Here is a 25,818-nt window from a genome sequence, read left to right as displayed (position 1 = left end):
GCCAAATCATCGCAAGTATATATTGTAAATAATCAATCTAGTACTCATCTTTAACTCTTACTTGGAATCTCAGTTTCCCTGTGTTTCTCTGTACTGTCCCATCAGGAGACGCAGTTGCGGAACGCAGAGTTGGAGTCTCAGCTGTCGGATCTAGAACAGCGTTTGGAGAACAGTCAGCTGGAGGATGAAATGTTCCGGAAGAGTCTGCGCTCGCTGCTGGAGCTGCTGGATGGAAAGATCTTTGAGCTGACAGAACTGCGCAACAGTCTCGCTAAACTCATCGAGAGCGGCCGCAGTTAAAGACACACCAACAGCAGCGCCCTCTAGAGGAAAACACACACATGCGTACGACACACTTTCACCGCGACAGAACGCCACACAGATCATCAACATTTCATCATTATCATATTCCACACGCCGCTGTCAGATATTCACTTTTACATTAAGGAGCATGATTATTTTTATATGATTTTCAAAATCTGTTTTTTTACCTTTGATGAAGGCATTTATTTTTTATTTATAAAAAATATTTATGTTAAAAAAGTCATCCTTTTGTGCCAGATACTTCAACTGTAACTACTGTGACTCCGATCGCCCATGTTAATGTTGTGGCTCCTTTAAGACTTCAGCATCTCTGTGATGTCATCACAGGTGTGTCGAATGGTGTAAGAGCAGTTAAGAATGATGCAGTGTGAGTTGTGTGCACAATATATGGCGTTTCAAAGGGAAACAGGTGCGTGCTGTGAAGTGGTTTTCATTTTTGTCCGTGGCCTCTCAGTCTCCATCGGTCACATGTATCATAATAATAATAATGCTGTTACAAGATGAGGTATAATTCAAACCACTTTAACAGTAGCACCTGCTGAGTCCGCAAACATGTTTATTGCGCTCTTCCTGCGCTCTCTTTCCTCACACAGAGCAACACGTGTTCCCCTCATTAAATCACCAACATCCACTAAATGAAAAGGCAACATTTGTATCCATGTAGATTCAATATTTTAAAGGCATTGAATACAAACCGATTTAAAAATAATAAAGACATGTTTTCCCACAGTTTTTCACTAAATGATCACAAGGGAGAATGAGATTTAATCATTTTGATTGATGTGCACTTTTGTTTTATATACAATGATACATTGTAGCTTAATAAAAAACATGATTAACCTTGATACATTTTTACTAAAACATCTTTTGTGAATGAACAAGGTGTGCAGAATATTACATAATACTAAATGATTACTGTTTATTATTATAATATATTACTGAATTATCATCAGAATTATTTTGAGATTAGATTTGTGATTCCTGGAGCTTTTAATGACACTGAACATGTCAGTGTGTGTTCTGCATCTGGTGAAACACTGCTGTCATCTCCTCTGTAGCGGTTAATGATGTTTGGAATTGCTTTCCTTCACAATACATGTGAAGTGTCCTAAAGTGTTAAAAACACGAGCCCATGCACAGAACAGTGCGTCACCGGTTTATTCTGAAGCGCACACAGACCATGTTTATCCGTCATGTTTATTGCAGTCTTTTACACTTTAATAATCACATATGACAATATCGCCATATATTACTTGTGCAGTCCTGAAGGATTGTGAAATTAATCTACTGATGCGCTCTTTATAAAACTTCATGGCCAAATAAAAAGCAAATTAAAATCATTGTGATATTCACAATATTGCTTAATTTTATATCGTCAGCAAAATCATCACCATTTTAGTGTGAATATTCAATATATGGCCCATCTGTACTCCTGATCACAGGTTAAGTGAACGGGATCAGGTGACGAGAAAATCAGTATCGGCTGTAAAAATCCTGTTCGGAGATTTCCTACAATTCATTAACTTTAATTCTCCATCTGAATAATTTCATCCACACAGGCCTAGAATCCAGTATTAAGAAATATTTCAGATGTTGAGCAATTCATTATGGCGGCATTTTATGCCTTAACATTTTGAATTTCTGGGATATTTTTGCCCCAAACCCCATGTTAATATCAGACACTGTTCCACACGCATGTTATACCAGTGTGAACACACATTCACATGATCACACACACACTACAGTAGAGTAACATCACACACACACACACACTCTCACACACACACTACAGTAGAGTAACATCACACTCTCTCTCACACACACACACATACACACACACTACAGCAGAGTAACATCACACTCTCACACACACACACACACACACACACACACTCTCTCTCTCTCACACACACACACACACACTCTCTCTCTCACACACACACACACACACACACTCTCACACACACTACAGTAGTGTAACATCACACTCTCTCTCACACACACACACACACACACACTCTCACACACACTACAGTAGTGTAACATCACACTCTCACACACACACACACACACTCTCACACACACTACAGTAGAGTAACATCACACTCTCTCTCACACACACACACATACACACACACTACAGCAGAGTAACATCACACTCTCTCACACACACACACACACACACACTCTCACACACACTACAGTAGAGTAACATCACACTCTCAAACACACACACACACACACTACAGCAGAGTAACATCACACTTTCTCACACATACACACACACACACACACCACAGTAGAGTAATATCACACTCTCTGTCACACACACACACACACACACACGCTCACAAACACACTCACACACACACACACACCACAGTAGAGTAACATCACACTCTCTCTCTCACACACACACACACACTCACAAACACACACACACACACCACAGTAGAGTAATATCACACTCTCTGTCACACACACACACACACACACACACCACAGTAGAGTAACATCACACTCTCTCTCTCACACACACACACACACTCACAAACACACACACACACCACAGTAGAGTAACATCAAACTCTCTCACACACACACACACACACACACACTACAGCATAGTAACATCACACTCTCTGTCACACACACACACACACGCTCACAAACACACTCACACACACACACACACCACAGTAGAGTAACATCACACTCTCTCTCTCACACACACACACACACTCACAAACACACACACACACACCACAGTAGAGTAATATCACACTCTCTGTCACACACACACACACACACACTCACAAACACACTCACACACACACACACACACCACAGTAGAGTAACATCACACTCTCTCTCTCACACACACACACACACTCACAAACACACACACACACCACAGTAGAGTAACATCAAACTCTCTCACACACACACACACACACACACACTACAGCAGAGTAACATCACACTTTCTCACACACACACACACACACACCACAGTAGAGTAACATCACACTCTCTCTCACACACACACACCACAGTAGAGTAACATCACACTCTCTCTCACACACACACACACACACACACACACACTCTCTCTCTCACACACACACACACACACACACTCTCACACACACAAACAGAAAGTTTCATCAGTGGTGTGTTTATATTGACGTCTTTTCTTTTTTACGTCTTGTTTGTGATTCTTGATGGATAGACTGAGTGACGACTGCAGATTAAGCGTGTGACGATGAAATCAATGAACGTTGTACTCTTGCTGTGTTTTCTTCACTAGGTTTGTAACACACATTAAAGATGAATCAACGTTGTTCTTAAAACTAGAATCATGAAATAAAGCGGAGATGAAAGGGACTGAAGGATGATTGACAGCTCATATCTGCCACTAACAGACGTGAAACTGCTGCATCAGTTCAAGAGGAACTTTATTACGTCAGCTAGAAAACCATCCTGCAACTCTTCCACACTGAACTTCCATGATCTGAGCAATACAAGCCAAACACAAGAAAAACTATGAACATTCAGTTTCACTATCAGGTATTTTACATCTCACACACACACACACACACACTTTGCAAGGACACTTGGAGTCTGGAGTGTGTGTACAAAAGTCTTTCCTTTCTAAACTATTTTTTGAATTGAAATATGAGGTGAAATCACTGCTTTACTTGATACTGTTTGATTTCTGCTTATTTATTGTACAGAAATAGAAATATTAATCACAGTGTGTGCATTCATTCCAGTATCATGTTTGTTTTAATCTTGTTTTATTTGCGATGTGGAAAGATGGAAATATTTTTGAACTATTGAACAATTTAAAGGGAAACGGTGACATATCACTTGATTTTGAAGAGAGAAAGTTTTTCTTTGTGAAATGTGTTGTACAGATGAAGCTCATGACGGGGTTTAATTCATGTTTATTTCAAGAACTTTAAGGGCTTGCAGCAGATAGATTTATTAAAATATTAAACATGTTTGAGCTCAAATGATACACTTGAAATAATAATTAAAAATATTGAATATAACACACGCTTAAACACAATTATAATTCTGAGTTTCTAGTCAAATTAAAGAGGAAAAATCACCAAAGTGTTTCTTTTCATCTTTCATTTATAATATTCTGGAATACTTGATCGTGATCTGTCAATCACTTTAAATTTAGCAGTGAAATATTTCAGATTAATGTTTGTTGTGTGAAGCAACACTGTATATAATTAATATATGTATGTAAAATTAATATTTCATACACATGTATTCAGTTATTTGCTAGCCGTGTAATTAGCAGCATAATTCACTTTGTTGTATGACAAACTGCTTATGTTCCTCATCTGAAGCAAAAATACACTGTACAAATATTTGTAATCCTTTAATTGATTAACGAGGATTTACTGTAAAATATACAGTAAAAAAATTTAAATATTTAAAAAGACAGTACAGTAGTTTTTACAGTTAAATGTTGTAAAAATTAAATTTTTTAGATGGAAAAAGTATGATTTTCCTGTATAATAAATGGTAAAAATGTATATTATGTTTAACAAGAGAGTACATGTACTTTTTACGGTAAATTATTGTTAAAATTACGGTAAAAAACAATAATCGGGCGTTACCAGAATTCCCTGCGTGACCCATTACATTATATTTTATGGGAATAGTTATGTTTCTTATTTTTAATATCAGTTATGTACATTGGGGTGTTCTGTGTTATATTTGATGTAGTTTATTAATGTTTACTGTATTATTTTAATTTCACATGTGTTACCCTGATGGTGTTTAGTGTTTGTGTGAGTGACACTGAGCACTGTCTCTACATGTTTAGTGATCATTACTCCTGGAAGAGCCACTATTGATGAACTTCATGTCATCATGTGCCTTTTGTAATTACTACAGGGATTAACAACACTATATAAAGTGAAAAGCAGATTTTTACAGTTTATATCAAGCTTATGTAAATTTAACACAACCTGTTTTTTTTTTTACAGTGTCAGCGTGGTCATGTAAATTACAACCGTTATAAACTGTACATTTACAGGTTGTTCTGTAAAGTTGTTTACATTTTTATTGTATTTTTTACATAATTATTCTGGCAACCACAGCTGCCAGTTATTTTTTTACAGTGAATATAAATGTAAAGTTAATATCATTACAGTAACTGATGTTATCAGACTATATCAAAGCTAGATATAATCTCTAATATCTCTTTAATATTTAGAAGAACATTATCCCTTTATAATGTAAATGTATATATACATTTATAACCTATTTCACTGCATAACATTAATTACCCCCAAATAATGTCAAAGTTCAAGTCACATTTGAAACTGAAGATCTCAGTTGTGCTAAACTGTACCTGTTTCACCTGTATATTACCCCGTCAGTACACTGAAACGAGTGTTGAAACCGGTCGGAACAGTATAGTGTTCAACAGCTAGCTATGAATGCAACGGCATTTAAAGCATAGAGATCTATACTTGTTTGTATTTATTTATTGTTTGTGTGTATATCGATGTTTAAAAGTGCACAGTAACTTGTTTGTGTCATCTTGGGCTTACAGTGGCGTGTTTGCAGCATTATTCAAAAACAAATGTAAATTACAAATGTAAAACCCAGCTGACAGTCATTGCTGAACTGGATAAATGCATAAGCAGAAATCTACCACGGCGTACTGGGAGAACATATTTTCCTTGTGAAACGTGTGTGAATATTTAAAAAAACATCAGGGGCTTACATCCCCAAAGCCTCCCTCTTGCAACACCCCCGTTCAGGGGCTTTTCTGTCATGTTTCCATTTACTTTTGTCACCGTTATAAATTTCATGTCATGTTTTAACACATATTCTTAACAAGATCGAATCTAAAAATAAAACAGAATTGCACGTAACAATTAAGTGCATGTATTGTGAAAAAGTGCATTGTGTCATCTCATAGCGGTCTGTGATCTGAAAGGACCACTTTAGTGTCAGAAAGCATTTACAGTCACTAACACTTTCATGTAGTAAAACACATGCACATGCTTGTAAATTTAAAGCGAGATCAACATAAATTTTAGGAATATTATTTTTTGGAATATTTTGCTCATAGTAAACACAATATGTAATGTTATATAATAGGCATAGAGACTTTTAAATTTTACCAGAGATTATTTAGAAGAGACGGGCCACTTCTATCAAAATGGGAGAAACTGGAATGCTCAAGGAGCTCTAGCGCCCAACGGATGTGGAAGTCCCGCCTTACAGTTAAAAGAGCCAATCACCTTTTAGATACAGATGTCACCTGTCAATCAACTCTACAACACGCATGCACATTAGCTATACAAGATGGGGGAAATTGCGTGTTTTAGCGTAATCTGAGGTAAAGAATCACAATTTATGATCCCAGTGTTGTCAGATTTTACTGCTGATTTGAAATATGTTCTTTGATCATAATCATGACCAACCGTTTTGACATTTCGGTCTTTCTCAATTCAAGTAGATAGGAGCTGCACTGGCATGACTGGAAATAACCTCCCGAGAGCGTCTCAAAGATGCCCGACAGTGGACTGACTTGCTAGAAAGACTTTGATTTTACGTACATGATGTTGCTGATGGGTTTGTGTCACATGGGTTGTGTCTGTTATATATAGTACAAAAGGGTCTGACACTTTCACTGACTTTATAACCAACAATATTCATTCATTTTCAGGATTTTAACCCTTTAAATGCCAGTTTGTTTACATAATGCCACTGTTGTTTTTTTACACACACACACACATACAAAACATACTCTGACATCCATACCCATACACACACACACACACAATATTATCTGCATCATTTATTCAGTTGTCCTGTAGTGCTTTATAATACAGCAAACAGAGAATAGGGGAAAAGCATGTATTTGCTCCATAGGCTAAACATGAGAAAAATGGCACCATCTGGTGGAAAATATAAAAAATGTAAATTTTGAAGCCAGGACTCCGGAATGAAAGAATAATATCATAGAATTCATGATTTTATGCTTTAATGGCACTGGGATCAAATATTGCAGTTTTAATGGGTTTCAATGGGGACATTTTTGTCCTGAAGGTCCTGAGTGTAACTATTTTGTGTACACGGTGTGTTATAGATGTATTATAGGAACTGAGGTTGAAATATCAAAATTCCCCCAAAAATACACACCTTTGGCAAAACGTATGCCCTTGGCGTTAACAGCCAAAATGATCGAAAAAACAAAAATGAAAAATACAAAAATGACCCGAAGTTCGCACAAGTGTTAAATAAAAAATAAAAGATGTTTTCTGTGATATCCATATCACTTTTGACATAATATGCAAAGTTTTGCATATATAATCATATGAATACATTGGTCAAATGAACTTAAATGCGTCGTCACGTTACGAAAAGAATGTGAGCATTTTAAAATGGCAAACAAAACATGCTGATCAAAGGCAAGGAAAACCTTTAGCACCTGTAGTACCTTAAATTAATATGTAAGAAGAGCTCATTGTAATACGTGTCACCTGTGTGCATGATGCATCGATCAAGACACGCCCACTAATGCTTTAATCAACAGAGATCTTATATTTATAAATCCTCCGCGTTTTATCATACGAGAGAGCCTAACGGTCAACTAGCGTGTTACGACAGTGAGTCACCGTTTGCGGATACCATACAAATGAATGGGGAGAGCCGTAAACTGACATCTACCTGTTGCAAAATTGTCCGTGTGTTCTCTTTTAAAACAGCAATTTTATCATAGTAAACTCCACACATAGTTCATTCCAAAAGGATTGTTTAGTGCAAAACATCTTGAAGATCAGCGGACAGGTGGTCAATTCATTAAGTGATAAACTGTTTCCTCACAAAAACAGTTTATTCAGCACATTGAGGCATCTCCTCCATAGACATCCAGTCAAAAAAAAAAAAAAAAAAAAACGAAAAACAAAAAAAAGGGGGCTCTGCCTCTCCCGCCTTAATCTACTTTTACCATCACGACTCAGAACCGCAGACCTCATTCCATAGAAATGTATACGTAGATACCTCATTAGCAGCTGTTCCTATGGACTGCGATGGGTGCGTCCGCTAGACTGGAACGGTCAAGAGCCATCCATCAACACATGACAGATATGGTCTGTAACAGTTTGGAGTCTTTTCCAGCCAACTTTCAGATGATCTGATTGTCCATAAACATTGGGCAATATTTTAGATGATATAAAAATTCCTGACTTCACCTCTAAAATAGGATATTTTTCCTGCAAATAAAATCCTCTTCAAATGAATTTATCATGGCAAACATACTAGTCTGTCATTTTATCACATGGTGAACTGTTGCCTCACAAAAGCAGTTTATACAGCGGCCTGAGGCTTCTCATTCTTGACCGTTCCAAGACGGTGCCGCGGTTGACGTATCCAAAACCAGCCGAATGCGGCATCTACTTATGTAAATCTATGCCTCATTCAACCAGTTCGGATACCCCAACCATGCTGCCATCATGGAAAGTTTAATGGAATATTCCTAGTTCAATGCAAGTTCATCTCAATCGGCAACATTTGTGGCATAATGTTGATTACCACAAAAATTCATTTAGACTCGTGTCTCAATGTTCCAGTGAGACACTTACAATGGAAGTCAATGGGGTCAATCCGAAAAAGTTAACGTGTGTTTGTGGAAATGTTGGATGGATGAATGGATGTTGGATGCAGTTCAGGGTAGGATAAAGTTAATCTCCGTGAAAAAGAAAGCATGTAATATTCGAGAGTTTGTGCGTGTACGTGAGCAGGTGTGCATTTGTGCGCACATGTGTGTATGTGCACGTGCACAGGTCTGAGTCCTTTATGTTTGCAAGCACACATGTACATATGTGAACATGAACATGATGAGCATGCTCCTGAACACACAATTATTCTCTTATTTTTGACGTCCCCCATTCATTATCAATGGCTGGTCATTTTTGACCAGGAACACCACAAGTGTGACTTTGTGCCATTTTGTACAAAAGCATTTCAAAACAAACTTCCTGGTTAAACATTAAAGCACACTAGTGTGATAAATAGTACAGAATTTTTTCATATTTTATTTAATAATGCCAAAATTATCCACAAATAATGCTTTTTTCACTCAAAAACGGAGGTGCATAAGCTCAGGTTAATGAGGCCTACAATCGCTAAGTTCCAAAAAGAAATACAAAACCTGTGCTAACTGAAAAAACAAGTCGGCAAACACATTTGTGGTGATGTGGGTGTGGCCGAGCGATGTCTGTGGAGAGCAAGGCCAGGAGAAGAAGAACAGTAAGGATTGACACCTGTGGGAAATTCTCTCTAACAGCTGTTCTGTGTTACAGTGAGAGCTGGAGAGGGATAAGAGGGCAGTCCAGACCACCAGAGGAAAGAGACGCACAAAGCTGTGTGTGTGACTAAGTGCATTTGTTGCTGAAAAGAAAAACTATGTGTTAAACTGAAAAGTGTGACAAGTGTGACAAATAAAAGACTTACGTTAGACATTTACCTGGCCCTCGCTTCCTCCTTGAGAAAAAATCTAGAGACCTGTCACAGTGGTACCGAAACCCGGGAATTTGGAGGAAGATACACCGTCATGGAGTCTTTGCCGCTGGCCGAACTGTTCAAGACCCTCGCCGGCATCCACCAAACACAACATCAGGCTGGTGCTATGGAGCTTGGTATGCCAGGAGAGGTGACGCAGAGGAAGTGCTTGATCTGGTGGTTCTGGAACAGTTAATCGGCAGGCTACCGAAAGGAACGGCGGAGTGGGTCCAGTGCCACTGCCCGGCATCGCTGGGTGATCCAGCTGGCTGAGGACCATATAATGGTGTATTCGGGGGCTGGTGAGCACTCTTCTCTCTCTCTCTCCCTTCTCCTCCCTCCCCCTCTCCTTCCCCTCGTCCTGTTCCTATTCCCCGGAAACAGGGAATCATGTCCCCAAAACCCCTTCCCCGGTCCCGTGAACCTGTCAACCCACCTGTTTTCCCTAACCTTCTCCACTCTCCCCCATAGGCTGGTGAATCCGCTGCCACGGGTGTGGGCATTAAGTCTGGGCCAGGGCTTTGGATAAAGGCCGGTGGGTGAACGTAAGGTGTGTGCATGGGGATATTCATAATTACCCTTTAGTTGGTCATCATTCAATTTCGGGGACAAAAGCATAGTGTCAAGGCTGCAGTTAGTCCCAGCCTCTCCCATGCAGGGGAATATGTGTGGATGGGTCCAGCAACAAAGTATCTCGGTGTGTAGTTTGCGATTCGCTGGCTGGGGAGGCGGTGCCAGGGCTGTCTACTTCAGCTCCACATTAGGAGGACGCAAGGAAGGGGAAAGTCTCGGCTTCCCCAGCCCTAAAAGGATTCCCTGCAGGGGACTTCCCTCTGGAGCAGATGCGAGACGAGACCCTTAGGCACGCTTTCGACCAAGTGAAAGTGATTGATGGTCAATGCCTCCAGCCAGACATTGCACTCTCATACCCATATTTTTTGATTATCAAGGATCGGTTGTATCGAGTGACGCAGGACACTCAGACAAAGGAGGATACAACCCAATTGTTAATACCGCGGAGCCGTTGGGAAATTTTATTCCAGGCAGCTCATTATAATCCAATGGTGGGTCACTTAGGGCAGGAAAAGACACTAAACCATCTAATAGCCCGTTTCTATTGGCCGGGCAATTGCAGGGATGTTCGCAGGTGGTGTGTGGCATGCCGTGAAAGTCAGCTGGTGAATCCACCGGCCACACCAAGTGCGCCATTGCGCCCTTCCACTGATCAAGGTCCCCTTCGAAAGAATTGGTATGGACCTCGTCAGGCCATTAGAACAGACGGCACATGGGCATTGCTTTGTGTTGGTTCTGGTGGACTTCGCAACGTAATATCCAGAAGCAGTGCCTCTGCGCAACATTTCAGCATGAAGTGTTGTGGAGGCACTCTTCAGAATCATCTCCTAAGTGGGGATTCTGAAAGAAATCCTCACTGATCAAAGCACTACATTTATGTCACCTACATAACGCGAACTGTACGACTTATAGTGGATTAAGTCGATTCGGACCAGCGTTTACCATCCCCAAAAGAATATGATTCGTAAGTTTGTGCACGAAGATGCTCGAAATTGGGATCCCCTGTTATTTGCAGTTCAAGAGGTCCCACAAGCCTCCACGGGGTTTTTACCATTTAAATTATTGTACGGGTGTCGACCGCACGGCGTGCTTGACGTCCTACGGGAAAATTGGGAGCAGGGACCTTCAAACAACAAAAATGAAATTCAATAGGTTCTTGACCTGAGAGCAAAACTCCATACACTGAGGCAATTAACACAGGCTCCAGGCTCAAGAACGTATAATAGGGGTACGTGACTACGGGAATTTACACCGGGAGATAAAGTCCATGTATTGCTCCCCACATCGAGCTTTTAATTACTCGCCAAGTGGCAAAGGCCCTTTGAGGTCACACAGCGAGTCGGGGATAGAGGCAGAGTACGTCAGATTTACCAGCTCAACCTCCTAAAACCGTGGAGAGAGGTGGTCCCTGTTACTTTGGTGGTTCCAGAGAGGGAGGAGGGAGGACTGGAGGTGAACTTAGTCACCGATTGAGTCACCCCAGTTACTTGTGGAGACCACCTCTCACCATCCCAAATCACAGAGTTTGCCAGTTTGCAAGAAGAATTCTCTGATGTGTTCTCGCCTCTTCTCGGTCGTCCGAATCTCATAGAGCCGAATGGCTCCCCGGCCTGTGGTGATGTGGGTGTGGCCAAGTGACATATTTGGAGAGTGAGGCCAGGAGATGAAGAACAGTAAGGATTGACACCTGTGGGAAATTATCTCTAACAGCTGTTCTGTGTTACAGTGAGAGCTGGAGAGGGATAACAGGGCAGTCCAGACCACCGGAGGAAAGAGACGCACGAAGCTGTGTGTGTGAATAAGTGCATTTGTTGCTGAGATGTAAAACTATGTGTTAAACTGAAAACTGTCAAATAAAAGACTTACATTAGACATTTCCCCGGCCCTCGCTTCCTCCTTGAGAAGAAATCTAGAAACCTATCACAGATCTAATATTTAGTGATAATATAGCATAACGAGAGATTTAGAAGCAATTTTTAATAGGCCAGTCATTTTTGATCGGGAACACCAAATTAGGTAAAAAAAATAAATAAATTCAACAGCACAAAGGTTAAAAATATGCAAAATAAAAGCACAGACAATAATAATAATAAAAAGGGGAATTTCTTTTTATATTTTATTTACGTAAGGGGAAAATGCAAATGTAAAATAAGTACAATGGCTGGAAAAGCAGAGTAAAAGCAAAATTGGAGTTTCAAAAAAGTCATTTTACATTTGTATGATATTGCTTTACATTTTTAAATATTTATTTTAAGTCAATAAATACATGTCCTTTAGGCAAACATGCTGATGGATTTGCTGTTTTTTTTTTTAATTTTTTTTTTAAATATAATAAACAGGAAAAATATCAGTTTCTAATATAATATTGCACATATCTAGTTTTTGGGTCTTCTCCAGTCACATATTGGCATCTTTAACAGTTTTAAGGAGTTTAGTAGAGCGGAATAATTAAGAACTGTAGTGTTGTTTCAATGCAGCTGCAAAAACTAATTAAAACAAAGGTTTGATTGAAATAAGAATGCATAGAACAATTAATATGATTAAAAGACAAAACTCATATCAAGAGCTAAATACAGTACACATGATGAAAAACATGTCAAATTCCCTTCTGCTGATCTGAGATCAGATTTATCAGAACAGTGTTGAGGGTGCGTCCACCGACACCAGACAGTACAAGCTGTGCGTAACCACAGTCACGCTACACATCAGTATTCAGTTTTTAGAGCAGTTTGACACGTCGCATCACACTCACTGTGGCCTTATTGACATAACGAGTGCAAAAGGCACGTGAACATGAGTGACAGACTGACCTATCAGCTCTCAGAAGATCTTACAGCTGTTTCAGTGCTGTATGAGCTGATGTCAAACACAGGTGTCCACTGGTTCATGGACATGAAAATAGAAGAAAATACACAACCTTTAAAAACAAAAACTTAATCACAAATAACGTGAATGAATTCAAATCAAACAGAAGTGACAGCAACTAAACAAAGATACGCTACAAGTAGATAAAACTAGAGACCCTTAAAATCAAGACAATGATTGTAGTAAAACACTGTGTTATGGTGACACACGTGTTACTGCAGTGAGAATCTCATGAAAACATCAGCAGCTCATATTTCACCCCAAAATCAACAAAGAAATAATGTATATTTTGCACAATGAAAATGATGCCTGTTTTTAAGGCCATGAAGAGTTATATCCAACATTTTTAACTGTGTGACGACAAAACCCTGTAATCCCGGTATAACTTTACACAGATGTGGTTAGTAAGTGATTTTATCACAGTAAAATCATGTTGTTTATGTCTTGTGTCTATACGGTGAAAATCCACACAAATGAAAGGCAGAATAACTACCATGATGTATAAATAAGTTACTTTTCAATTCACATAAAAGTAAAGAGAATTTGGGGGAAATGTGCTTAAATAATACAAATCTTAATGGCTTTGTTTTCTGTAAGTACAACACAGATTTGGGGATGAAATATGGCCTAGACATGTTCTTGACTGGTTTCATTCTGTCATGCCACTCATTCTTACCAGCTGAGTGCCACACAGACTGATTACTGACCGATATCACCAGCTTTTACTAAAACAAAACTCTCGACTAATTCAAAAAACACTATTTTGCTATCACATATAAAGACACAAATAAATGGAATTCATGACCAATAACTGGAATAACACACTCGACATATTCAGAGAGGAATGCTTGTTGTGAATGTTTGTTTCATTAAGAGAGACAGACAGACAGAGAGCTGGAGAGAGAGAGAGACAGGTGAAAGTGTAATCTGTTGTGTACTAGTTCAGCTGTTGGGATGTTTTGTGAGGTAAACACACACACACACACACACACACACACACACACACACACACACACACACACTCTCTGATGTTCTGATCTTCATATTGACATAATACAAGAGCAGATCATGTTTGTCACAGAACACACTGTTGAGTTTGACTGGATCAGTGTGTGTGTGTGTGTGTGTGTGTGTGGTGTGTGTGTGTGTGTGTGTGTGTCAGCAGTGGTTCAGCTCTCCCAGTCTGTGCAGGGCAGTGTCTCGTCCTCAGAGTCTGATTCGGGCGAAGCCTCTTTAATGCGTCTCAGTGCCTCGTGAATGCTGCGTGTCAGCGGGTCGGTGGAATCGTGCATCATTCCCTTCACGCCGCTCTCCTGCCGCCGCACTTTACGCAGCTTCACGCCCTTCCTGATCTGAGCCAGAATATTATTCCCGTCATCCTCGTCCGGATCGGGAGCCAGCACGCGCAGCTCGGCCTTCCGCAGGTGGAAACTGCCGCGCTTCAGACTGGCTAAAACCTCGTCCATCGGAGAGCTCGCTGAGGAGAGAACGCAACGTTACTGACACGTAATAGAACATTCAACTGTATCCTGCTGTCGGTTACCATAGTAACATGTGTTTACAAGTCAATGGAGCAAGTGAACACGAGTCATTATTGCAAGTTCGGCAAAACCTCATCAAATGTTAACAAGTTTAAATCAACTGAATTTGCAATGCTCAATAATCACAGAAAACCAAATAAAACACATATATATGCTCAACGGATGTAAGATGTAGTCGCTGCGCAGCACTGGCCCAAATGTGCAAGTGACAGTTCCTTCAACTGTCCTGAAACACACTCTCACACTGACCCCGGGACAGCGGGCCTATTTAATGTTGAGCCCTGTCATTTATAAACACTGAGGGATGAATTATTGTCTGTGGTCATTGACAGTATAATACAGATGGAGCTTCAGTTGTACTGAATATTCCTGTAACAGTATACATGATTTGCGTTGGTGTGGTGAGGGTGTATCGTGTCACCTCTCCTCCACTGGTTAGACTCCAGTGACGAGGTCTTCCTCAGCTTCTTCCTGGCATTCACCAGCTGACTGCTGTCGAAGAACCGGGCGGAGAACGGGGCGAGCGGACTGTCAGCTGTGGGCTGCTGCAGGGGGCTGCTTGACTGGCACTGCCCGTCTGCGGGCATCTCCTCTAGAGAGGGAGGGGGTGGAGGAGGTGGAGGAGGTGGTGGGGGTGGAGGAGGAGGGGAGATGGGCGAAGTGGAGGAGTCCAGCAGCAGGAGCTCTCGGGCAGGAGGAAGTGATGCGTGCGCAGCGGCCGGAGGGGTGACCTCGGCGACGACCGTGCCCATTGTGGGCAGAGACAGGAAACTGTCAGGCCTGCACAGCTCCGGGACTCCTGCGGAATGTTCTAGAGGTGCTGGAGCATCTTCCGTCTGCACGCTAGTGGCCTGCGTCTGTGGTGGCTCCAGTCTCGCGGTGGTTTGGGTCAGACCGGTTTTGTTTCTGGAGTACGCCAATCGCAGACGTGTGGATTTCAGAGTCACCTGACCTGGGTAACGCTGTGTGATGACCAAAGAAGATGTTTAGCACAAAAACTTTCTCAAATGAGCACAATCACCTAATTCACAGATACAAAGCTTAACATTAACACTTGTCTATGAACAACCACAAAACTGAAATGTCGAAATAAGTTAATAGAAGTCTGACTGGATAACGAAGTGTGATACAATGAATGATACAATGTAGCATTCGTTGCATCACTTTTTTAAAGGAGGGACGAGTCAACATTTTTGTGATAATCAACATTATGCCACAAATGCTGTCGATTGAGTTTAACTTGTATTGAATCCGGAATATTCCTTTAAAACACAAAATAACTGATTGCATAAGTATTCACCCCCTTCAAGTCAGTATTAAGTAGATGCACATTTGGCAGCAATCACAGCCTTGAGCCTATATGGATAGGTCTCTATCAACTTAGTCCCAGAAAGCAACTATCGGCACCAATTAAATGTTTTACCCCATTCTTCTTTGAAAACTGCTCAAGCTCTGTCAGGTTGCATGGGGATTGCGAGTGCACAGTGATATGAAAGAGTCTTTTTCTGTTGATCAAGCCAAATGAAGTTCACTATGATTCAATATTAAAAAAAATATATAAAATACAAAAACATGCAAGGGGGGTAAATACTTTTTATAGGCACTGTAGAAGCTACAAGACCAAAATGAACAAAATTCCAGATGCAATTTATTGTGCAACCAAAATCCCAATAATAACCAGAAGATTTGGTGCATAAAGCGGAACTTTTAACTATAAATAAGGAATACATTGTTATTTCAGGACTCTTATTTTGAAATGACGGAGAATTGGCTCAGTTACAATGCTCTATATTTAAGTATTTACCAAATGAATCTTTTTAAAGCCTTTGTGTTCACTATATTAAGGTGAATATCAAAATATCAAATACATATTGAAGTGAGGGGGGAAAAAAAGGACGAATATTGTCATTAATGATGGATTTAGATCCCCATGAGGTGTCAGTGATTGTTTTTATTTCACCTCTAGAGGGCGCTTTTACACTGTAGAATTCTTTCTTCGGAGTAACACAGTGGAATAATAATTACAAAAACTATCGGCATAGGTTTTTGCCGATAACCGATTGTCCTAGAAAGCAACTATCGGCACTAATTAAATCGGTAAAACCGATATATCGGTCTACCTCTAGACACACCTACTCATTCTTTATAGCTGTTTTTTACATTTTAGAATAACAGAGAAATCAACCAAAATATGAAATGACACAAATGGAAGAAACTCATACATAGTCACAATTTATATTTGTCTACGAAACTAATTTGAGGCATTTCATCAGAAGCCAACACACTTGATTTTTAAATTCAGTCAAGTTTGTCCAAACACTGTCTGCTGGTTTATGTGTCGCTCTCTCGTTAAATGCTGCGACTCCACAAGAGGGACATCTCACCTGTTTGAAGCTGCGCAGTCGATCTAGAGTTCTCTGTCTCTCCTGACTGAATCGAGAGATGCGCTGCTCTTCCTCCTCCTCTTCATCCTGTCAACACACATCATAAGTGGTCATTATATGATCTGAGATGTTTTCATCGTATCATATGAGGCAGGTGTATCTCCTCAGCTCTCTCACCTGCCGCAGAGCCTGCTGGGAAACACAGCCTGTGCCGCTCTGCCGCTGCTGTATTTTCTGTTTGTGATTAATGATGCAGATTTCCTGACAATACAACAATAGATCACACATCAGTCTGGCCAATGGCCCAGCAGATCTGATTTCTGTATGAAGTTTACAACCGTCTCGAATCATCACAGCTGATTAATTCACATTATAATCGCCTGTTTATAGTCTTCGCAAATCAACTTTTGGTTTGTTTACAAATCCGATCCAAACCACAGGCAGTTCTAAAGATCAGATTTGAAACCCCAATGGGATTCATGTGCAGTCTGAACAAAACCCTTGAGGAATGCTTTCTTCTGATTGGCTGTTACCTTCTTGTTTTTGAGGTAGGCTTTCTTGGCGGTGATGCGGCCTCTCCTGGCCTCCAGTTGGCGAGTCCTCTGCTGTAACTTGGTGACATCATCTCTAGGCGGGGTCAAAGGGGTTGGCGAGTCGTCAGTGGCCTTCATGGCGTCAGGGCTCTCATATGTGTCGTAGTACACCACCTCCTCCTGTCTCTCTGAAAAACACACACACAGGTTTGAAGGGCTGCAGGGGTGAACGGGACGCAGTGCTGCAGATGCATGAGGAATGGAGCTCACCGCTCATCTGTCTGCGCAGACTCTGCAGCTGTGCAGTCAACAGCAGCTCTTCATACTTGAGGATCTCAAACTGAATCTCATAGAGCTGCAGTTGAAGCTCATAGTACAGCGCCTCCAGCTGGTCCAATCGCACCATTGCGTCATCTCCACCCTGCAGACCCTGCATCTGACATGCAAACAAACACGATAAACCAACTTGCTCTTCATGATGACAAGACAGCTGAAGCATCAACAGATCCCTATCAGGGTCTGCTAAACATGACCGTAAACCAGCGTTTCTGTAAGACTGACAAGTAGAGATTAGGGATGCACAATATATAGGCGGCCGATAAAAGCAATTACCTGCACTATCGGGTTAGTGATAGACCGATATATCAGGCAGGCTGGTTAATCGGCCGATATTTGGCCATTTTGCGATTATCGACATCGGCCGATTAACCAGCCTGCCCGATATATCGGTCTATCACTAGCCCGGATTATCATCTGTCTTAAAACAATCTGCCAATGTCCGATAGTGCAGGTAATTGCTTTTATCGGCCGATACCGATGTTTGGCCGATATATTGGTGCATCTCTACTTGTATAACGGTGTTCGATTAACAGAAGTGTTAACTTTCTCTTGGTGTCAGAATTTTAGTAAAATTGCATAATATAAGTGTTTGTTTCACTTTAGAAATTTTGTGTACATCTGATTTGCTGTTGGCACTCAGGATATGATTGCATTATGTTTATAATATCGAAAAGGGCATCAGCCCTTGTAAAGCACATATCAGTCGACCACTAATTAGTGCCAGTTATTTCCTGTTAAAACGTGTACATTGAATTGGGTGACAATGACAGCAGAGTTGCATATTACGGCAAGTAATATGACAAGTTTGTTAAAGCTAAATCATTCAGAATTCAGTTCATGAGAGTTAAAAATGTTAATGTAAGTAATGAGTTAATGTGATTGTTACAGTGTTTTGTTTATAACTGACAGCAGTTACTCTGAAACATGCAAGACATGTAAAGACTAGGGGTGTAACGGTTCAAATTCCTCACGGAATTAGTTTGTCATGGTTTTAGGGTCACGGTACGGTACGGTACGGTTTCAGTACGGTTCGGTATTTATGTTCAGAAAAAAAAATATTACTGCCAAATCCAAAGTAAAAATATTCTATTTGGTAACAAACACTTCAAGAGATTTGCCCTCACTACAAATCACCATGGTTTTACTACAGTTCTAATATTTTAACCATGGTATTTGTAGTAAAATCACAGTAACCACAAAATTAAAATGGTTCCCGTTCATGGCTACTACAGTATTACTGTTGTAAAATCATGGTTAATTGTATCAAAACCATGGTGACATCAGTCCTTGTTATTACAGTCATGGTTACTACAATTAGGGCTGCACCTAACGATTATTTTTTTATCGATTAATATAACAATTCTTTTTCCGATTAGTCGATTAATCTAACGACTAATTTGCCGATTATTCTAAAGACTTTTTTATAATTATTACTTGATTAATATAACAATGAATTAACCCAAAATTAATATAAAAAAACTTCTCATTAATATTTCAATATTTTATTAAATCATCTTCTCTTAAACACAAACAAATGTACAAGAAACAAAGTGTGCACTGCAGGGCATTATTCTGCAACAAAAACAGTGTTACTATGAATGCAAACTTTAATACAGTGAAAAAGATACTCTATAAGCATAACATAAATATATACATATAAATAAACAAACATTTCCAACATTCTTTTGAATGTCTGTGTACTAAAATAAAATATTTGATGCCTTGAGTGTACCTTCATTTACTATTACTATTATTTTGAATGGCCATGGAAAATGAAGCAACGTGATAATTTTATCTGGTCGCAAAAAGTAGTCCGTTAATTTACCTGATGAACTTTCACCTTTTGCTGACCCTTTATGCTTGGCAGAGCTAATGTGTGCTTCTAAATCACTTGCACCTTTATTAGCAAGTGACACATAAGTGCCAGCTTTACACGTCATACATTCTGCTTCCCATGGATCTCGACCTGGACGAAAGCATGGGAATGTTTTTGCAAATCTTCTGTAAATTTGCACTTCCGTTTGGGCATTGTTTCCACTCCGCTGTCATTTGCTGCTACTGTCAAGCAACTGTTTGATGCCGAACACAACAGCGCCTTGCACGTTCGCGGAGAGATTGACAGGCAGGAATTTGGCCAATAGTTGCTGCAAGCCTCTTATAATCGACCAATTGGTGTGCGAGAAGGCGGGACTTACAAAGAGGTGTTAAAGCGATGCAAATATGCGCGCACACACAATGAAATATTAGACCAGATGCACATCATAATGCAACTAAAGCCGAATCCCGGCCGGACGCTTTTTTAAGGTCTGAAAAAGAGGACATGTCCGGGAAAAAGAGGACGTATGGTCACCCTACGTTAGCAGCGGTGCAGAAATTACTTTTAACATGGGGGCGATGAGGAAACATTTAGAAAATCAATTTAAAGTGACTACAACTAACAGAAACACGTGTTGTAAGACTAATATGTCATGCTTGGGTGGGGACAAAAAGTAAACAGGACTTACGGTGCTGCCTTGCTGCCGTCTTGACAAAGCGCTCTGGGATGCTTTCGCTTCAAGTGTTCGTTCATGGCGGTTGTACTGCTGTGATAAGCCATTTCCAATTTGCATAGCTTACACAGCACCACATTGTTGAGTCTCTGACTAAAATACTCCCACGCTTTAGATGACCGTAGGTGAGTTTTTTTTAGCTGCAGCTTGTTCTTCGGGGGAATCCATACTTAAACCGGGCGCTGCCATTTTAATTACTCCATTGCAACGTGCCGATGCATGTTATGCAAATCGACATATTTCTGTAATCGATGACGTCGATTACGTCGATGAATCGTCCCAGCCCTTACTACAATATTACTATGGTAAAACCATGGTTCATTTTCATTGGGGTCTTTAAAAACCTAATTACTAAATCAACATTTTAAGTTAATAATGGCACTATTGGGGTCTGGGTATCTCAGCAAGTATTGACGCTGACTATCACACCTGGAGTCGCGAGTTCGAATCCAGGGTGTGCTGAGTGACTCCAGTCAGTTCTGCTAAGCAACCAAATTGGCCCGGTTGCTAGGGAGGGTAGAGTCACATGAGTTAACCTCCTCGTGGTTTGATTAGTGGTTCTCGCTCTCAATGGGGTGTGTGGTAAATTGTGTGTGGATCGTGGAGAGTAGCATGAGCCTCCACATGCTGTGAGTCTCCACGGTGTCATGCACAACGAGTCACATGATAAGATGCGCGGATTGACGATCTCAGAAGCGGAGGCAACTGAGACTTGTCCTCCACCACCCGGATTGAGGCAAGTAACTGCGCCAAATGAATATGAGAACGGATGTCGTAACGTGACTCGAGTATTTTAAACATACGCGGAGCAGGGCAACATAACTTCGGCTATGAACACCCAAAGCTGTCTACGTGACGCTTTATTTGAATTGCTCCAGATGCGTCATTAAACTTGAGATGAACCGCAGTGCAAATGCTTACAGAACCATGGGTGGCGAACCGTACGGTTCCTTTTTTTCACGAGAACCATTACACCCCTAGTAAAGACATTGAGAATAAAGTTAAGTTCCTTTGTAAGTTGTCTCATTATTGATCTGTGATTTGAAACAAGGTAGCATAAAAAAGCAGAACCAACAAATGCTCTGAATAACGGGATATCGCTACATTTTTATCTGTGCATCCCTACTGACAAATTAACTAATCTTTCAGACCAGCCACCATTATATGTATATGTTCACTGTGAACATTAGCAGTTTTGCACATTTCGAATAGACACCAAATTACCCTCGTAATTCAACCAAGTGAAAGCAACTGCAATTACTTTGATCCAAACAATATTTGTTATTGGACATTACATTTAAGTTTTCAATTAACTATTGATAATTAAATACAAGTAACATGTGGAACATTTTACACATTCTTTTACATTGTGTGTGTGTGTGTTTATATACAGTATGTGTGTGTTACCTCCTCTCTGAGTCCATGCTTTCTCTGTTCCAAACAGATCTCTTTGGCACGCATCAGCTGTAGTGTTTCCTTGGAAACGGCATACTGTAGTTTCTCCATGCGCTCCACTGCAGCGCCCCACGCAGCTTTACCAAACTTCCTCTGGTCAGCACGCATGCGCTCGTACATCACTGGAGGAGACGGGTGATGGATATTTACACAAAGTGATTTTGTTTTGTACTGTTGTTCATAATGAGAGTAATGTATGTTTTCTTCAACCTTTCTTCAGAAAACTTTGCACACCTTCATGAAAACACTACAGTCATTTACATGCTTAAAAGGAACATTTTGGGTTAAATGCAAGATATTATCACTCTCATCTGTTGCATGTTTTGCTCCCACTGGCACTATGGCTTTTTAATGTTCCCTTCAACTCAGAGATGCACTACATCAACAGCTCCAAGTCTACATATACAATTAAATCTTATTTACAGCTTAACGATTTTCAACCTACATCATAGATAATCATTGTCGGTGGGTAGATGCTCTCATTTATTATGAAGGGGTCTACTGTTTTGTTGTGTTGTTTCATTTTAATAGTGGAAATTCAAAGTACATAGAGAGAGAGAGAGAGAGAGAGAGACAGCTGTCTCACCCTTCTGTGCTCGTGCCGTGGTCTCAAAGTATTTCACCGTCAGATCCTGTATGGACAGCACAGCCGTATGAGCCTTCCTCTGCCAATCATCATCCTCCCGGCGCAGAGACTCCACCCGCCGCGGACCCAAGTGCTCCGTCTCCAGAGAGATCTGAGACATCACACATGATGACATCATCACCATTCTACGCAAACATCTAGAAGACTGCTCCTATTCATGTGGTTTGTACCGATTTTGTTTGTAATTGGTTTGGCTTTTGTTGTTGAAGTAGGCTTTGTTGTGATTGGCTGTTCTGTTATTTTTGAGATGGGCATATGATATCATGAGGATTCAACACAAACATCTAGAAGCCTCTCAAGGACATTTCAGATCTGCAGATCATCCATTTATCATCCATTCACTTAAATTGTGGTCAAACAAGTTTCAATACACACACACACACACACACACACACACACACACACAAATCAAAGTGAGTTTTTAAAGCTTAAGTGTGTAATTTCTGTGCCAATAGCAACATCAAACTGAATTACAAAAGACTTTTATAAATCATCAGGTGATTGTTTTGAAAGCGTGTTTCCACTCTTCAGGAAGTCAAACTACCAATGGATTACTGATGCCACGTACACACTAATGCATTTTCATTTGAAAACGCATCTTTTTCCTCTATGTTTTGGCCTTTTGTCCACACTGAGACTGCATTTTTGAAAGCGAAACGGACCTTTTCGAAAACAATCTCTCAAGTGGATACATTTGAAAAGGCCGTCTTCGAGTTGTAGTGTGGATGGGAAAACGGAGACATCTGAAAACGATGAGGTATTTGTTGTCATGTGATGCAATCATGTGATCCATTCAACCAAAACAATCAAGATGGCGGCGCATGTTGTAGCGGCATTGTTGTACTTGCTTTTCATTTCGATAGCATTGTTAAAAATAAATGTTACTTTGTACAACCTTCAAAGGCGCCGGGAAGTTTACTCGGAATTGCTGTCCGGTGTAGAACACGACAACAATGGAGCTTTTTTTTTTTTTTGCATGCACAGTAAGGAGATTTAAGAGTTTCAGTGTGGATGAGCAGCTTTTGGAAAACGCTTGAAAATGGCAGTGTGGGGGGCTTGGGTATCTCAGCGAGAACTGACGCGAGTTTGAATCCAGCAACTAGAATCTAAGCAACCAAATTGGCCCGGTTGCTAGGGAGGGTAGAGTCACATGGGGTAACCTCCTCGTGGTCGCTATAATGTGGTTCTCGCTCTCGGTGGGGTGTGTGGTGAGTTGTGTGTGGATGCCGCGAAGAATAGCGTGAAGCCTCCACACGCGCTATGTCTCCACGGTAACACGCTCAACAAGCCACGTGATAAGATGCGTGGACTGATGGTCTCAGACGCGGAGGCACTACGCCACCACGAGGACTTGGCGCACATTGGGAATTGGGCATTCCAAATTGGGGAGAAACTGCCATTTTTTTAAAATGGCAGTGTGGACGGAGAGCGTTTTGAAAACACACTGTTTTCGAATGTATCCGGATTAATGTGGACATAGCCTGAGAGTGACTCTGAACATTCATCTCTCATACCATAAAGTATTTAACAAATAAATTATACATGTCAGCAGAGACAGTGTGTCTGAACGGTTGTATGATCCATGTTTACAGTATGTACTTTGGCTGTGCAATGTCAACAAAATATTAAAATCACTTTTTCTTTTATAGATACCTCTATATTTCCTTATATACAGCTCTGGAAAAAATTAAGAGACCACTGCAAAATTATCAGCATTATAGGTGTGTGTTTGAGTAAAATGAACATGTTTGTTTTATTCTATAAACTACTGACAACATTTCTCCCAATTTCCAAATAAAAATATTGTCATTTAGAGCATTTATCTGCAGAAAATGACAACTGCTCAAAATAACACAAAAGATGCCGTGTTTTCAGACCTCAAATAATGCAAAGAAAACAAGTTCATATTCATTTATAAACAACACAATACTAATGTTTGAACTTAAGAGTTCAGAAATCAATATTTGCTGGAATAATCCTGAAGGACACATGCATCCTTCACAAAGATGAATCTGCCGATTCCAGCCTTGCTGAAGCACCCCCAGATCATCACCGATCCTGGGGGTGCTTCAGCAAGGCTGGAATCAGGCAGATTCATCTTTGTGAAGGACTCATAAATCAAGCCACATACAAGGATATCCTTCTGCTCTGACAATGTTCCCCAACTCTGAGGATTGGTTTTTCCAGCAGGACAATACTCCATGCCACACAGACATGTCAATCAAGGTGTGGATGGAGGAGCCTGTCATGGCCAGCCCAATCTCCAGACCTGAACCCCATTGAAAACCTCTGTGATCAAGAGGAAGATGGATGGACACAAGCCATCAAACAAAGCCGAGATGCTTGAATTTTTGCAGCAGGAGTGGCATAAAGTCACCCAACAGCAATGTGAAAGACTGGTAGTGAGCATGCCAAGACACATGAAAGCTCTGATTGAAAATCAGGATTATTCCAGCAAATATTGATTTCTGAACTCTTAAGTTCAAACATTAGTATTGTGTTGTTTATAAATGAATATGAACTTGTTTTCTTTGCATTATTTGAGGTCTGAAAACACGGCATCTTTTGTGTTATTTTGACCAGTTGTCATTTTCTGCAGATAAATGCTCTAAATGACAATATTTTTATTTGGAATTTGGGAGAAATGTTGTCAGTAGTTTATAGAATAAAACAAACATGTTCATTTTACTCAAACACACACCTATAAATAGTAAACCCAGAGAAACTGAACATTTCGCAGTGGTCTCTTCATTTTTTACAGAGCTGTATTTTACATTTAAACAATTTCAGTGTTCAAATCACATTTTAGGAGGGAAACAATTGTGTTTGCGTAAGTAATAGATTATATTCTATGCTATTCACCTTCCGATTTCTGTTCCGTTCTCTCACTGGTAAGTTTTTTGCAACTGCATTTCTATTAGCAAAATCTTGTCAGTGTGCAAAAGATATAGCGATTTAAACATGGCCGAATTCTGAGAAAAAAGCTTAGCTCATATAGCGATTGGTATTAATTGTACAGACCTAGAATCAAACAAAATCATGTACACTTGATCATTTGTACAT

At 40.3% G+C, this 25,818-nt stretch overlaps 2 protein-coding genes across 3 annotated transcripts in view; one reads left to right on the top strand and one right to left on the bottom strand.

Annotated features, from left to right (window-relative positions):
• The window catches only part of LOC127430863 (homer protein homolog 1-like), a 33,437-nt gene extending 27,177 nt beyond the window's left edge, over positions 1–6,260 (top strand). The window contains exons 9-10 of one of the 2 annotated variants that reach the window (XM_051680991.1): positions 106–345; positions 3,635–6,260. In XM_051680991.1, the coding sequence (XP_051536951.1) occupies positions 106–300 (195 nt within the window). In that variant the 3' untranslated portion in view covers positions 301–345; positions 3,635–6,260. Of the gene's footprint in view, positions 1–105; positions 1,170–3,634 lie in introns of those variants that run through there. The other variant, XM_051680990.1, reaches the window with a different exon arrangement.
• A 6,285-nt stretch (positions 6,261–12,545) lies between these two features.
• Positions 12,546–25,818, bottom strand: part of jmy (junction mediating and regulatory protein, p53 cofactor) — a 30,610-nt gene continuing 17,337 nt past the window's right edge. Inside the window, exons 3-10 of the mRNA XM_051680918.1 lie at positions 22,696–22,846; positions 22,062–22,231; positions 18,037–18,202; positions 17,767–17,954; positions 17,411–17,494; positions 17,234–17,320; positions 15,271–15,811; positions 12,546–14,785 (exon numbers count right to left, since the gene is read on the bottom strand). Coding sequence (XP_051536878.1) covers positions 14,478–14,785; positions 15,271–15,811; positions 17,234–17,320; positions 17,411–17,494; positions 17,767–17,954; positions 18,037–18,202; positions 22,062–22,231; positions 22,696–22,846 — 1,695 coding nt within the window. The 3' untranslated portion in view covers positions 12,546–14,477. The remainder of the gene's footprint in view (positions 14,786–15,270; positions 15,812–17,233; positions 17,321–17,410; positions 17,495–17,766; positions 17,955–18,036; positions 18,203–22,061; positions 22,232–22,695; positions 22,847–25,818) is intronic.

Source organism: Myxocyprinus asiaticus, chromosome 40 (genome assembly GCF_019703515.2).
Source record: "Myxocyprinus asiaticus isolate MX2 ecotype Aquarium Trade chromosome 40, UBuf_Myxa_2, whole genome shotgun sequence".
Classification (NCBI taxonomy): Eukaryota; Metazoa; Chordata; class Actinopteri; order Cypriniformes; family Catostomidae; genus Myxocyprinus; species Myxocyprinus asiaticus.
The sequence above is the reverse complement of the archived record's forward strand: the minus strand, read 5'-3'. Positions and strand labels throughout refer to the sequence as shown.